Source organism: Macaca mulatta, chromosome 5 (genome assembly GCF_049350105.2).
Source record: "Macaca mulatta isolate MMU2019108-1 chromosome 5, T2T-MMU8v2.0, whole genome shotgun sequence".
Lineage (NCBI taxonomy): Eukaryota > Metazoa > Chordata > Mammalia > Primates > Cercopithecidae > Macaca > Macaca mulatta.
In genome coordinates this window covers 81,443,072-81,458,121 of record NC_133410.1, presented here as the reverse complement: position 1 = coordinate 81,458,121, position 15,050 = coordinate 81,443,072, and the positions used below count along the sequence as shown (strand labels likewise).

At 39.0% G+C, this 15,050-nt stretch overlaps 2 protein-coding genes across 3 annotated transcripts in view; one reads left to right on the top strand and one right to left on the bottom strand.

Annotated features, from left to right (window-relative positions):
- SPATA18 (spermatogenesis associated 18) overlaps positions 1–15,050 on the top strand; it is a 45,749-nt gene that overhangs the window by 7,859 nt on the left and 22,840 nt on the right. For both annotated transcript variants that reach the window (XM_001092813.5, XM_078002675.1), the window contains exons 2-6: positions 1,608–1,713; positions 1,844–1,959; positions 3,258–3,370; positions 13,002–13,097; positions 14,755–14,994. In XM_001092813.5, coding sequence (XP_001092813.1) covers positions 1,608–1,713; positions 1,844–1,959; positions 3,258–3,370; positions 13,002–13,097; positions 14,755–14,994 — 671 coding nt within the window. The remainder of the gene's footprint in view (positions 1–1,607; positions 1,714–1,843; positions 1,960–3,257; positions 3,371–13,001; positions 13,098–14,754; positions 14,995–15,050) is intronic.
- Positions 1–15,050, bottom strand: part of SGCB (sarcoglycan beta) — a 58,116-nt gene that overhangs the window by 38,117 nt on the left and 4,949 nt on the right. The window lies entirely within an intron of this gene.

Sequence of the window (15,050 nt, the reverse complement as noted above, 5' to 3'; positions counted from 1 at the left end):
GGGCTGTGGAAGCTGGGCTGCTGGGGTCCAATCTCAGCTCTGATAATTTACTAGCTGGGTAGCCATGAACCAGTTACTTAACCTCTCTGTGCCTCAGCTTTCTCATCTGAAATGGGAATGATAATAGTTCTTCTAACTCCTAGTGTACTAGTGCAAAAATTAGCTGAGTTTATGTAAAGCGCTAATAGAGCCTGGCATATAGGAGAGATATGATAAATACAAAGTGAGTTAATCATCTCATTTACATGCATCCATCCAACGTATAATGAGTCTGAATACAGGGACACTGTAGAATCCAGGGTTGGGAATACAACAACCAACAGGACAGGCCTGTCCTCAAGGAGCTTCCTGCCTGTCTGAACCATTTCCTTGGTTGATGCAGATGTGCATTTGACTTGTAAACTTTTGCCTAGAGATTATCTCAACTTTTCTCTTACTCCTAATTTCTATCCTCCTTGTACCCTGCTTTCTGTTCTGGGATTTGTTGTGTCCAGGAGGCATCAAGGACCAATGCCTTATTGCGCCCTGAGGTGACACATAAATTGATGCATTTTTACAACCACGTGATGTTTGTTGCTTGTAGTTGTATTCCTTCTTCTAATGCTGGAGTCAGTTAGAGGTTTGGCTTATGATGAAATGGAAATGGTAGAATCTTTCAAAGAAGTGAGGAAAGCAGATTAATAGCCAAAAGGTTCACTTCTTTGCCTCCTTGTGTTCTGTTCTCATTGCTTAGAATGTTGCACAACCACTGGAACCACCTCCTTTTCCAAGTCTGGCTAATTTCATCTTGGACTAGGTTTCACTTCCTTTGGAAGCCTTCCCAGACTTTCCAAGACAGTGGACTATTGGGTAGAGCTTGCACTCATCTGTGTAGTTAGACTTATTATTCTGCTGCAAAGTAACTGGCTATTCATCTGTCTGCCCCACAAGTCTGCAAGTGCCAAGTCCCTTATATCCTAAACCCAGCAATACCTTCTTGCTGTTAAGAAGTCATGTTCTCTATGCACATACAGTATATACGAATTGAATTTATGTAGAGGACAGGAACCAATAAAGCAGGTAAATTAGGCAGTGATTTGTATTGTCTGACAACAGGTCCATTTAGCTTTTAAATGTATTTTTGTAGGGTTTTACTGAGTAGGATTATTGCTATAAAAAACAACTTCCAGATCTCAGTGGCTTAACACACACAAACCAACTTTCTCAACTATGTGATAATTCAATGCAAGCATTCAGTCAGCAACCTTGCAAATCTTGTGGCTCCACCATCCCTTATGCCCTCAGCATCCTCTCTTGGCTCTTCTGCATTCAGTTGACAAAGGGGAAAAGAAAAAAAAATCATTCAAGAGGTTCCCTTCTGGGCCAGGCCCCGGGCATACATCACTTCCCATCCAGTTAACCAGAATTCAGTTACATGGCCACACGAACTGCTAGGGAAACTGGGAAATGTGGTCTACGGGAGATAAGTTTCGATGACCACACAGCAGTCCTGCTACCAGAGCATACCAGAGCCAGACAGCTCTTGGGTCAAGTGAGACCCTGGTCTGCCTTCAGTGGGTCCCAGAGTGAAGAAATTACCCTGGTTATCTACTGTTTTGTCCTTGCAGACAAACACGTGTGATCAAAATCTAAACCACTGCCTTGAACTCATTGAGCAAGTTGCCAAGGTGCAGGGACAACTCTTTGGGATCCTCACAACAGCAGCCCAAGAAGGTGAGAATGGCCTGGTAATTTCCCATCCAGTTCTGCCTGCCTTTCTCTCCTTTCTTGGTGCTTTTTTGTGTTCTTTGACTGTTGATGCAGTTGTGTTTCTCTCCCTGACCTGATGTGTGTATTCTTTTAGGAGGACATAACGATGGTGTGGAAACAATCAAGTCACGCCTTTTGCCTTGGCTGGAGGCTTCCTTTACTGCTGCTTCCATGGGAAAACCTGTTGACAGCAAGGTCCCCTCTCTGCAGGTAGGGATGCTGAAGGATAACCCTTGACTTTCTGAACAGTGAGATAAAACAAATCAGAAACCTCCAAGAGAAGAAGAGGACTTAATTCTGGTAGACTGACAGAGTGTCACAATTTGTGAGAGTTATTGGTGGTTTTCATGGGGACGGTGTTAGTTTTTGAACAGGTGGAGATCAGACTAGAAAGAGAGCACATACCTTGCTTAAGGCATCCACATCATTACATCTGGGCAACCAAAACATTAGTTACTTTACTTTTAAACATTTATATGGATTTACCTATAACCCTTTCTAAAACAGAAGCATTTAGAAAACATTTAGTCTGTTCTGAGAAAACCAAACATCACATGTTCTCACTCATAAGTGAGAGTTGAACAATGAGAATACATGGACACGGGGAGGGGAACAACACAGCAGGGCCTGTCGGGGAATTGCAGGGGTGAGGGGAGAGAAAGCATTAGGACAAACATCTAATGCATGTGGGGCTTAAAACCTAGGTGACAGGTTGATAGGTGCAGCAAACCACCATGGCACACATATATCTATGTAAAAATCCTGCACATTCTGCATGTGTGTCCCAGAACCTAAAGTAAAAAAATAAAAAATAGTAATAATAACAAAAAGAAAGCATTTAGTCTGTTCTGAGCAAGAACCTTATAAGACAGTGGCTGAAGGATCCCTGCTTGGAGATCACTGAGCAGAAAACCAGTTCCTCTTTTATGGCCCTGGAGTAGGTATCTAAACATTTATGTCTCAATTTTCTTATTTGCTGAATGGAGACAATGGTTTTGCTGATCTAATAGGGTCATTTGTGAGAATTAAATGTGATAAGCACAGTAAACAAGCTGCATAGGGTCTGACATGTGTTAAGTACTTTATAGACTTCAGTTATCATTAAGTAATTTTTTTCCCTGACAATGTTTGGATGCTTCTCAGATTTTTATCCTCTGTGTGGGCATTATTCTAGGTATAAAGATGTAGAATGATGTTTCAAAGTCTTTTTGGAAATTGAGGTATAATTTATATTCAGTGAAATCCATAGATTGCTGTTTTGACAAATACGTATACCTGTGTAAATTCACATCTCTATTGGAATATCAGACATCTCCATCACTCCAGAGCATTTCTTGCACCTTCCCCAGGGCAACCATCTTCTGATTTTTATCACTCTAGATTAATTTTGCCTGCACTAGAACTTCATGTGCACTCTTTTGAGATGGACTGTTTTTTTTTTTTTTAAATTCATCAATGTCATTTTATATATTCAGACTGTTTTTTGTTTTTTTGGTGTGCCTTTCCAGAACACGTTTGACAGGGAGAGACGTAAAGATCCCAGTCCTCGGGATCGGGACATGCAACAGTTAGACTCTAATTTGAACTCAACCCGGAGTCAACTCAACCAGGTTCAAGACGAGTAAGAGGAATGCAAGTTATCTTTTTCCAAAAAGAATTGTTTTCAATTAAGTTTTAAATTCGAAAGGAGAATAATAGCTCATGTAAAATGTGGGCATTTGTAAATAAGTAATATGATTGTGTGTGTGTCTGTGTGCATGTGTGTATGACAGTGAGAGAGAGAGAGAGAGAGTTTAGAGTCAGTGTCTGTGGATTTGGGGACAGGATATATTATGATACCTGGTCCCCTGGTTCCTTCTTTGGAGTTCCTTCTTCATAAGCACATCATCAGCCCATATTGACAAACAGGTAAAGATTGTTAGACAAAAATCTACCTTTTGGGAGAAAAATTTTAAAAGAGATGCAAAAGGGAAAGAATAAAATAGAGTGAACAATTAGGCAAAGAGGAAAATTAAGAGAAAGACAGCAAAAGTCAAATGAAGCAGGCTGCATCTATCTGTCCATTATACTCATTTAAGGGTGTATGTGTGCCTCTCTGAATCCCAAAGAGTCAGAGTCTTTTAAGAAAGGAAGAATTCAAGATTTTGCAATAATTATTAGGTATAAGAATGTATTTTTAAAAAGTTAAGCAATTCCAGGCAACAATAGATGTCAGATGCATGCTGTGGACAGAGCCAGGGTAGCAAACTTAGGGAATCACCACAAAACAAATTGTAGACTTTGAGTTTGTACTTGAGGCGGGTAGACAAATATGTATGAAACTGTGTTTGACATACCTAACAAAAATCCATCAATGGGAATTTCTCCTACCACAGCATTGCTTCATTGCTGACATCAATGGGACAGAAAGGAAGTCTTTTTTTTTCCTTTAATTAATAACTAGTTAAGGCTTGGGATGGAATAATGTGTGGTACTCTGCCTTGTTCTCTGATGACATTTACATTTTTCTAAGGAAAAATATCTGTATTGATTTAGTTTTGCCTGATTATAAAAATAATACAATTTTCTTTTTCAAAATGCATACAACAAATAAAAATTGATGAAAATCACCTGTTTTCTTGTCCCCATTAACATTTTGGTATATTTTACTCCAGACATTTTTTCTTTGTGCCTGCACCTCCACACACACCCATTCATATTTCCAACTGGAATCATAATCAATGAGCAGTTATATACCTGAAGCAGTCAACATTTATAATTGTAATATGCAAAAAGCATACAATCTGTAATTTATTTCAACTAATGTGAGCTTATTTTGAAGGATCCTTCAATAAGCCACTTCAAGGTCACACAGTCATTTTTGGTTTATCGTAGTCCATTTTCTGTAAACATTCAGCTCATTCCAAATGCAAACATGCATTAAGAGCTGTGTTTACCCTCTCATGGGGTCTCCCTTCCCCTCATCCTTTCTAGGGAAGGGATGCTTGTATACTCTCCTGGTGACGGACAAGAAGAGTTTTTGGTCTTGTACTGCCCTCTGGGTTCTTGCTGGCCTTAATTTCTTGTAGGCACTAGTGTCTCGTGCTGATGGGTCCTGAGTTGTGCATGTCTTGTCTGGGAAGGTCTCCTGGGACATTAGCTAGCAATTGCTGCAGATGACCCTACGTTTTCCTCTAGTTGTGAGGCAGGGCATCAAAACTTTACTGGTTCTTGATGGCTGTCAGCACTAGTAGGGGCCAGGGTTTCCCACTTTTCTTTCTTGTTTCAGTGACACTGTTGTTACCTACAAGGGGCACCATGGATCAAGAAATTTAATGCATGCTTTAAAAAAACTTTTCATTTGAAAATAATTTCAAACACAGCAAATCCGCTAGAATAGTACTAAAAATTTCCATATGCCCTTTCATATGCCTTTTGCCCTATTTGCTTTATCACGTGTGTGTTCCTTCTCTCTCTATATATATATTTTCTCTACCAACCATTAGAAAGTTGCATACATGAAGATGCTTGCTGCTTTTCCCTGGATTTCTTAGTTTTTATTTTTGTTTTTAATTTTTTATTATACTTTTTCAACGTGCAGATTTGTTACATATGTATACATGTACCATGTTGGTGTGCTGTACCCACTAACTCATCATTTACATTAGGTATATCTCCTAATGCTATCCCTCCCCACTCCCCATACCCCATGACAGGCCCCGGTGTGTGATGTTCCCCATTCTGTGTCCAAGTGTTCTCATTGTTCAATTCCCACTGCAGTGTTTGGTTTTCTGTTCTTGCGATAGTTTGCTGAGAATGATGGTTTCCAGCTGCATCCATGTCCCTACAAAGGACATGAACTCATCCTTTTTTATGGCTGCATAGTATTCCATGGTGTATATGTGCCACATTTTCTTAATCCAGTCTGTCGTTGATGGACATTTGGGTTAGTTCCAAGTCTTTGCCATTGTGAATAATGCCGCAATAAACATACGTGTGCATGTCTTTATAACAGCATGATTTATAGTTCTTTGGATATATACGCAGTAATGGGATGGCTGAGTCAAATGGTATTTCTAGTTCTAGATCCTTGAGGAATCGCCACACTGTTTTCTACAATGGATGAACTAGTTTACAGTCCCACCAACAGTAAAAAGTGTTCCCATTTCTCCACATCCTCTCCAGCACCTGTTGTTTCCTGACTTTTTATTGATTGCCATTCTAACTGGTGTGAGATGGTATCTCATTGTGGTTTTGATTTGCATTTCTCTGGTATCTCATTGTGGTTTTGATTTGCATCGCTAGTGATGATGAGCATTTTTTCATGTGTCTGTTGGCTGCATAAATGTCTTCTTTTGAGAAGTGTCTGTTCATATCTTTTGCCCATTTTTTGGTGGTTTTTTTTTTTTTCTTGTAAGTTGGATTCCTAGGTGTTTTATTCTCTTGGAAGTAATTGTGAATGGGAGTTCATTCATGATTTGGCTCTCTGTTTGTCTGTTATTGGTGTATAAGAATGCTTGTGATTTTTGTACATTGATTTTGTATCCTGAGACCTTATTGAAGTTACTTATCAGCTTAAGGAGATTTGGGTCTGAGATGATGGGGTTTTCTAAATATACAATCATGTCATCTGCAAACAGGGACAATTTGACTTCCTCTTTTCCTAATTGAATATCCTTTATTTCTTTCTCTTGCCTGATTGTCCTGGCCAGAACTTCCAAATTATGTTAAATAGGAGTGGTGAGGAAGGGCATCCCTGTCTTGTGCCAGTTTTCAAGGGCAATGCTTCCAGTTTTTGCCCATTCAGTATGATATTGGCTGTGGGTTTGTCATAAATAGTTTTTATTATTTTGAGATACATTCCATCAATACCAAATTTATTGAGAGTTTTTAGCATGAAGGGATGTTGAATTTTGTCAAAGGCCTTTTCTGTATCTATTGAGATAATCATGTGGTTTTTGTCTTTGGTTCTGCTTATATGCTGGATTACGTTTATTGATTTGCATATATTCACACAGCTTTGCATCCCAGGGATGAAGCCCACTTGATCATGGTGGATAAGCTTTTTGAGGTGCTGCTGGATTCAGTTTGCCAGTACTTTATTGAGGATTTTTGCATCGATGTTCATCAGGGATATTGGTCTAAAATTCTCTTTTTTTGTTGTGTCTCTGCCAGGCTTTGGTATCAGGATGATGTTGGCCTCATGAAATGAGTTAGGGAGGATTCCCTCTTTTTCTATTGATTGGAATGGTTTCAGAAGGAATGGTACCAGCTCCTCCTTGTACCTCTGGTAGAATTCGGCTGTGAATCCGTCTGGTCCTGGACTTTTTTTGGTTGGTAGGCTATTAATTATTGCCTCACTTTCAGAGCCTGCTATTGGTCTATTCAGGGATTCAACTACTTCCTGGTTTAGTCTTGGGAGAGTGTATGTGTCCAGGAATTTATGCATTTCTTCTAGGTTTTCTAGTTTATTTGCATAGAAGTGTTTATAGTATTCTCTGATGGTAGTTTGTACTTCTGTGGGGTCTCCCAGTTAGGCTACTCGGGGGTCAGGGACCCACTTGAGCAGGCAGTCTGTCTGTTCTCAGATCTCAAACTCAGTGCTGGGAGAACTACTACTCTCTTCAAACCTCAGTTGGAAATGCAGAAATCACCCATCTTCTGTGTTGCTCACGCTGGGAGCTGGAGGCTGGAGCTGTTCCTATTCAGCCATCTTGGAACCCTTTATTTTTATTTTTATGTTATTTCAATAGATTTTGGAGAACAAGTGGTATTTGGTTACATGGATAAATTCTTTGGTGGTGATTTCTGAGATTTTGGTGCAGCTGTCACCTGAGCAGTATACAGTACAGCCATTGTGTAGTCTTTTATCCCTCACCCTCCTCCTTTCTTTCCCTCCAAGTCCCCAAAGTCCATTATATCATTCTTATGCCTTTGCATCCTCATAGCTTAACTCCCACTTATAAGTGAGAATATATGACATTTGGTTTTCCATTCCTGAGTTACTTCACTTAGAATAATGGCCTCCAGCTCCATCCAAGTTGCTGCAAAGGCCATTATTTCATTTCATTGTATGGCTGACTAGTACTTCATGGTATATATATACCACATTTTCTTTATCCCCCCATTGGTTGATGGGCACTTACGTTGGTTCCATATCTCTGCAACTGTGAATTGTACTGCTATAAACATACATGTGCATGTGTCTTTTTCATAAGATGGCTTCTTTTTCTTTGGGTAGGTATGCAGTAGTGGGATGGCTGTATCAAATTGTAGTTCTACTTTTAGTTCTTTAAGAAATCTCCACACTGCTTTCAATAGTGGTTGTACTAGTTTACATTCCCACCAGCAGCATAAAAGTTTTCCCTTTTCTCCACATTTACTCCAACAGCTATTGTGTTTTGATTTTGTAATTACAACAATTCTTGCAGGAGTAAGATGATATCGCATTATGATTTTAACTTGCGTTTCCCTGGTAATCAGTGATGTTGAGCATTTTTTTCATATGTATATTGGCTGTTTGTATATCTTCTTTTGAGAATTGTCTATTCATGTCCTTTGCCCACTTTTTAATGGGATTAATTGGTTTTTTTTCTTGCTGACTTTTTTTGACTTCATTGTAGATACTGGATATTAGCCCTTTGTCGAATGCATAGTTTGTGAATATTTTCTCCCATTATGTGGGTTGTCTGTTTACTCTGCTAAGCAGAAATTTGTTTTTGTTTCTTTGTTTCTTCTGCTGTGCAGAAGTTTCTTAGTTTAATTAGGTCTCATTTTATTTATTTTGTTTTTTGTTGCATTTGCTTTTGGGTTTTTAGGCATGAATTCTTTGCCTAAACCAATATCTAAAAGAGTTTCTGATGTTATCTTCTAGAACGTTTGTGGTTTCAGCTCTTAGATATAAGTCTTTGATCCATCTTGAGTTGATTTTTGCATAAGGTGAGAGGTGAGGATCCAGTTTCATTCTTCTACATGTGGTTTGCCAGTTTTCCAAACACCATTTGTTGAATAGGGTGTCTTTTCTCCACTTTGTTTAGTTTTAACCCACCTGTGATTCTTATTCTGTTTTTAAATTTAAAGTATCACTAAAAGAATTTGTTCTCCACATTCTGTGGTAGCCAATTCTCTCTTCCCTCCCTTACTGTGCCTACTTGTCTCTTAAGCCAGGGTGCTGCCCCTCTATGGAATGAATGGGCCACCCAAAGTGGTTCCCTATGTCTAACCTGTGGAGACTGGATTGGTTCTGATTTAGTCCCAAAATGCAAATTCCAATAATTATGGACAAATGGCCACACGTCTGCACAGGTTTGATGAACCCTCAGGCAAGGGAAGACTTCTAGATTTTATGCCTGGATTTTGGTTAGGAATCTTGCTTTTCCTACTCTCCTATATCTAAAGTATCAGAATGTCCAATTGAATCTATCTCCTATACTTTCACACCTGCCCTTTTCTATTCCACCACCTTTGCCATGGTTCAATCCTCTGATATCTTTTTCCTGAACCAATTGCTTCCTTCTAACTGGCTTCCCCACTTCCATTCTTGGTCAACCACCATCCATTTTCCACTTAGCAAATATATATATACATACATATATATATATATATCATTCTTTTTTTTTTTTTTCTGTTTTTGTTTTGAGACAGAGTCTCGCTCTGTCACCCAGGCTGGGGTGCAGTGGTGCGATCTCGGCTCACTGCAAGCTCTGCCTTCCAGGTTCACGCCATTCTCCTGCCTTAGCCTTCTGAATAGCTGGGACTACAGGTGCCCGCCACCACACCTGGCTAGTTTTTTGTATTTTTAGTAGAGATGGCATTTCACCGTGTTAGCCAGGATGGTCTCGAACTCCTGGCCTCATGATCCGCCCGCCTTGGCTTCCCAAAGTGCTGGGATTACAGGCGTGAGCCACGGCACCCAGTCATATCAAATCATCCTTCTGATTAAAAGCTGTTAGTCTGCTCCTTTTTCAAATATTATATTTTATTTTAAGTTCCCGGATACACGTGCAGGATGTGCAGGTTTCTTATATGGGTAAACATGTACCACGGTGGTTTGCTGCACAGATTAACTCATCACCTAGGTATTAAGCCCCACATGCATTAGCTATTTATCCTGATGCTCTCCCTTCTCCCAGCCCCCAACAGGCCCCAGTATATATAGTTCCCCTCCCTGTGTCCTTGTGTTCTCATTGTTCAGCTCCCACTTATGAGTGAGAACATGTAGTGTTTGGTTTTCTGTTTCTGCGTTAGTTTACCGAAGATAATGGCTTCTAGTTTCATCTATTTCCATGCAAAGGACATAATCTTATTCTTTTTTTGGCTACATAGTATTCCATGGTGCGTATGTACCACATTTTCTTTATTCGGTCTATCATTGATGGGCATTTGGGCTGATTCCATGTCTTTGCTATTGTGAACAGTGCTGCAATAAACATACATAAGCATGTATCTATAATATAATTATTTATATTCCTTTGGGTATATACCCAGTAATGGGATTGCTGGGTCAAATGGTATTTCGGTTCTAGATCCTTGAGGAATCACCACACTGTCTTCCACAATGGTTGAACTAATTTACATTTCCACTAACAGTGTGAAAAATTTCCTATTTCTCTGCAGCCTCGCCAGCATCTGTTGTTTCTTGACTTTTTAATAATTGCCATTCTGACTGGCATGAGATGGTATCTCATTGTGGTTTGATTTACATTTCTCTAATAATCAGTGATGTTGAGCTTATTTTTATATGTTTGTTGGTCGCATAAATGTCTTGAGAAGTGTCTGTTCATGTTCTTTGCCCACTTTTTGATGGGGTTGTTTGTTTTTCTCTTATAAGTTTAAGTGGTCTCTTCTCTTTATACTTAGAAAAAATTCTAAATTTCTCACCAGGGCTCTCATAGCAGCCCTACTGATCTGGCTGTATTTCTGCCCCAGTGTCATCTGTCACTTTCTCCTGACCCAGTCTACTATCTACTTTCTCACCTTGAGGCCTTTGCCTGTGCTCTTCCATTGCCTGAAAGAACTTTCCAGTCTTCCACTGGCTCTTTGCATGCCTGGTCTTTATTATCTTACAAGTCTCAGCTTAAATGTGCCTTTCTCAGAGTCCTTCTGTGACCACCATACATTGAAAGGTCTTTCTTCTCTCTAATTCTCTTTCACGGTGATCTGCTTTTCTCATAATAGCACTTATGAGAAAAGTTAGAGAGTGAAGTCACAACTGGGAACTTAAAAAAATAAACTTGCTTGTATATATATGATCTATCTCCCCAACTAACCTGGAAGATCCAGAGGGTTACTGTCTTGCATTGCTTTCTTGACACTGTTGTATCTCCAGTACTGAGCATCATGCCTAGCTCACAGTAAGTACTCAATAATCTGCTCAATGAATGGATACACAACAAAATATTTAAATAGAATGTCAGCCTGATTAAAACAATTCTTAGCATATGAATGTACTTTTCTTTCTTCTCTTTGCATGATATCCAAACACATGAAATTAGCATGTATGTTTGCTTGTATGTGCATCCGCTTGTGTGTGTTAGGAGAAAAATACCCAAGTTCTTAATTCTTGCTTGTATTTTCCTCCTTTTCTTGATCCATTTTCTACAGTTTCTTTTCTCTTGATAAAAATGCTCATTTTCACATATTTACTTTTAAAAACTTGTTATCTCTTTATATTTGAATTAGATCATACTAGTTTCCTTTCAATCTCCAATAGTCATATTATGAAGTTAATGCTATTTTTTGCTTTCTTTTCATCTTTAGATATTTCATTCCTTCATTCCTTTCTCATTAAAAAAATATACCTTGTGACAGGCACTGTTTAGGTGCTGGGGGTAGAGATGAATAAAATAAAATTATTGCTCTCAAATAGTTTATAGTGTGAATGCAATGAGGTAAATGTGAGTGGGGCGCCGAGAAGGGGAAACAAACTTTGCTTGGTAGAGTTGGGGATAGTATGTGGAAGACTCTTGCTGAATGCGCATTTATTAGAGGAGGAAGCAGGTAGGGGATTGAATTTTGGATGTCTGGTTAAGATCTGTGGGATTGACAGGGATGCTGTTAGCACGTTATTTCTCAGGCTGCTCCACTCTCAAAGTGAAAATCCCAGTGTTTTGCCCTCCACTGTTCTTCCATCTAGAGGGAAGGATAAAGGCTGATGTGAGTTTGGAAGGCAACTGCACTACCTTAGCCTCAGGACAAGTGCTATGATCTCTCTGGCAGAGTCAGAGAAGTCAAGAAGACTTTGTCAACTCAAGTCTCACTGTTCTGGGGTAACCTCATTGAGGACCATTGGTCTTTATTCAACATCATCTATCTCACTTCCATTTTTTTTTTGGAGACATGCTCTTACTTTGCCACCCAGGCTGGAGTGCAGTAGCACAATCAAAGCTCACTGAAGCTTCAAACTCCTAGTCTGAAGAGATTCTCCCACCTCAGCCTCCTGAGTAGCTGGGACTACAGGCACACACCACCACACCTGGCTTTATTTATTTATTTATTTATTTATGGAGACAGGGTCTCACTGTGTTGCACAGGCTGGTCTTGAACTCCTGAGTTCAAGAGATTCTCCTGCCTTGGCTTCCCAAAGTGTTGGAATTACAGACATGAGCTACTGCACCCAGACCCACTTATTTTTTAAATTAGATAGACCTAAATAATATGATTTATTATGATTTGTCTACCATGAAGAGGATTTGAAACTGATAATGACAGAGATACAGTGAAAACTCAGAGAATTTGTGTTCAATAAGTAGTAGAAGTCAGAGGCAGGAAGACATGAAGTACCTGATTGTCAAGGGTCATTGTGAGGACTTTATAGGTGGGCACATAATTTTTTTAAATATTGAGGAAGTCTGCAGCTCCACAGTGCAAAGCAATAAAAATTGATGTTGGTATATTGTAGAAAAATGGAGATTTTGTAGAGAAAGCCAACCTGGGGCTTTGATGTAATTAGAGCAGATGAATTAGGAGGGTGAGAAGGAGAAATTGAACAAGTTTCTTTGTCCTTTATATTCTAATACTAATAGTCTTTTGGGGGTAGTAGCTCTGTAATTTCCCAGTGTTTGACATTGAGCAAAGGATGTTACCATGTTTTAGCATACAAGTCCACCACAATTTTTGCAATATTACCTGATTGAATGCAGATGTCTTTTAACTTGATCTTGTTTATGTTGAACTATGTCATATACCAGAAGTTCCTAAGTGAGCCTCTGCCTTGATTTAGAAAGTCTGCCAATTTTGAAAAATCTATCTTTAGTTACTGATTTCTCTTACAGTCTGGCTGAAACTGAAAAGAATCTTGAAGAAACCAAGAACAGATCGGCCATATCCCTGTTGGCTGCAGAGGAGGAAATAAATCAGCTAAAAAAGCAGTAAGAAAAAAATGACAGGATTATTGCAGCCTAAATCATTGAATTTAGCTTTTTTGGTGCTCCATTACAACATGAAAGAATCTGTTCACCACCAGAGAGAAAATGCAGAAATATTTTTATTAATTATACATATATATTTACTACAAAAATATTACTTATCTACTATAGAAAACTTCCAAAGTACAACATAGTATAAAGGAATACAGAAACCCTTCCATAACTCCAGAGCCAGTGACTGTTAACATTTTGCATTCCTTCCAATTAATATATTAATAATAGAGTTAAGACTACAGAATAAAGTATATAAGTATACAATTTTGGATCCTAACTTTTCACCTGACATTGTTTTCCTCTGTCACTAAGAAAAAATACTGCAGAAGTTAGTTTTAAATAGGTTCATTATGTTCCATCATTTGGGGATTGAATATTTACTTGTATACTAATTTTCAACATTGAAAATAATATTGGGATAATTTTTGTGGAAAAATCTCAGTTGAGCCATCTGATTATTCCTTATAGATAAAATTCTAGAAGGGGAAAATAAGCATTGATCTTTTAGGGTTATATCTCCCTGGATCTTAATTTTGATCCCCCCCTCCCAAAAGAATAAGTGGGAGGTGTATTTTACACACACACACACACACCCCTTTTGATTATCTTCACACGTGTTCCAGTGGTTCTGATTTCATCAGGAACACCCATAAATCTTAGCTAGGAACACTGTTCTAATTTCTACTTCTGTCTTCCCCTTCCTCATCATTTTAATCTCTAATTTCCTATTTGTTAAACCTTCTCAAATCCATCGATCATATTACTCATCAATTACCTATAGCACCAATTCTGTTCTTTACTGTTTGTATTGCAGCTTTTCATTCCATTACATCTTTAGCTTCTTTGCATCCTTCTTAATCCTACTTTCTTATCTTCTTAATCTTACCTTTTCATCATACACCCTTGTCATTTTCATCACAGCATGTTCTCTTCTTCTGGCTTTTGCTTTTGTTTTATGGTGGCCACGCCTCTTTGTAGCTTGATGAGGATGCCAATTTTATTTCTAAAGATTTTTTTTTGTTTGCTACATTATTTTCATAGGTTCATACTTCTAGCTAGTTTTGTGGATGTTATTCAGTTCCCATTATAGTTTTCTCTCATATTCCAACTATTCAGAGAATCAAAGATTCTAATTAATATTAAATATTCCAATTAATGTGTTACAAATATAGTTGAGACTATTCAGAGAATCAAAGAACTAGTGAGGGTAGGAGATTATATTGTAGAACTGCTTCCTGCGTAGCTTTTGGAGGTCAAATGTTTTCAGCGTGCAGTTAAGATCTGTCCCATACTGCCCAACATGGGACAGTATGACTATAAGTCCAGTGTTTTTGCTACAGGATCTGTATGAGTGTCCTTTCTTTAGGAATTTTTCCCCATGCAAGCTGCAGACATAGAGTGGCATCCTGATCCTGGGAGTTCTGCTCCTTGCTAATTTGTTCATTCACATGTATTTCCACCAGTTTCCCAATGCAATAATGGCAGGCTGAGTAGAATAGCCTCTGTTGGTAAGCATGCCAATTGCTGCTTATTACCTTTCCTTCCTTCCTTCACTCCCTCCCCTCTCCTCTCTTCCCTTCCTCTGCCCTCTCTCTTTGCTGTTCAGGCTTAAAACTCTTCAAGCTCAGGAGGATGCCCGCCACAGACACACAGATCAGAGGAGCTCAGAGAATAGGCGGTCAGAGCCTCGGAGCTCTGAGGAGCGGAGGTGTGAGCAGTGGAGTTCACTCAAGCGGAATGCAGACCAGCGGGACACAGAAGTCACATCCGATTATAAGAAACAGCTCCGAAACCTAAAGGAGGAAATAGCTGTTCTGTCTGCTGAGAAAAGTGCACTCCAAGGAAGGTCAGACAAACTCTCAAATATCTAATTTAGGCTCTTTTTGCTAAGTTAAGGGATCG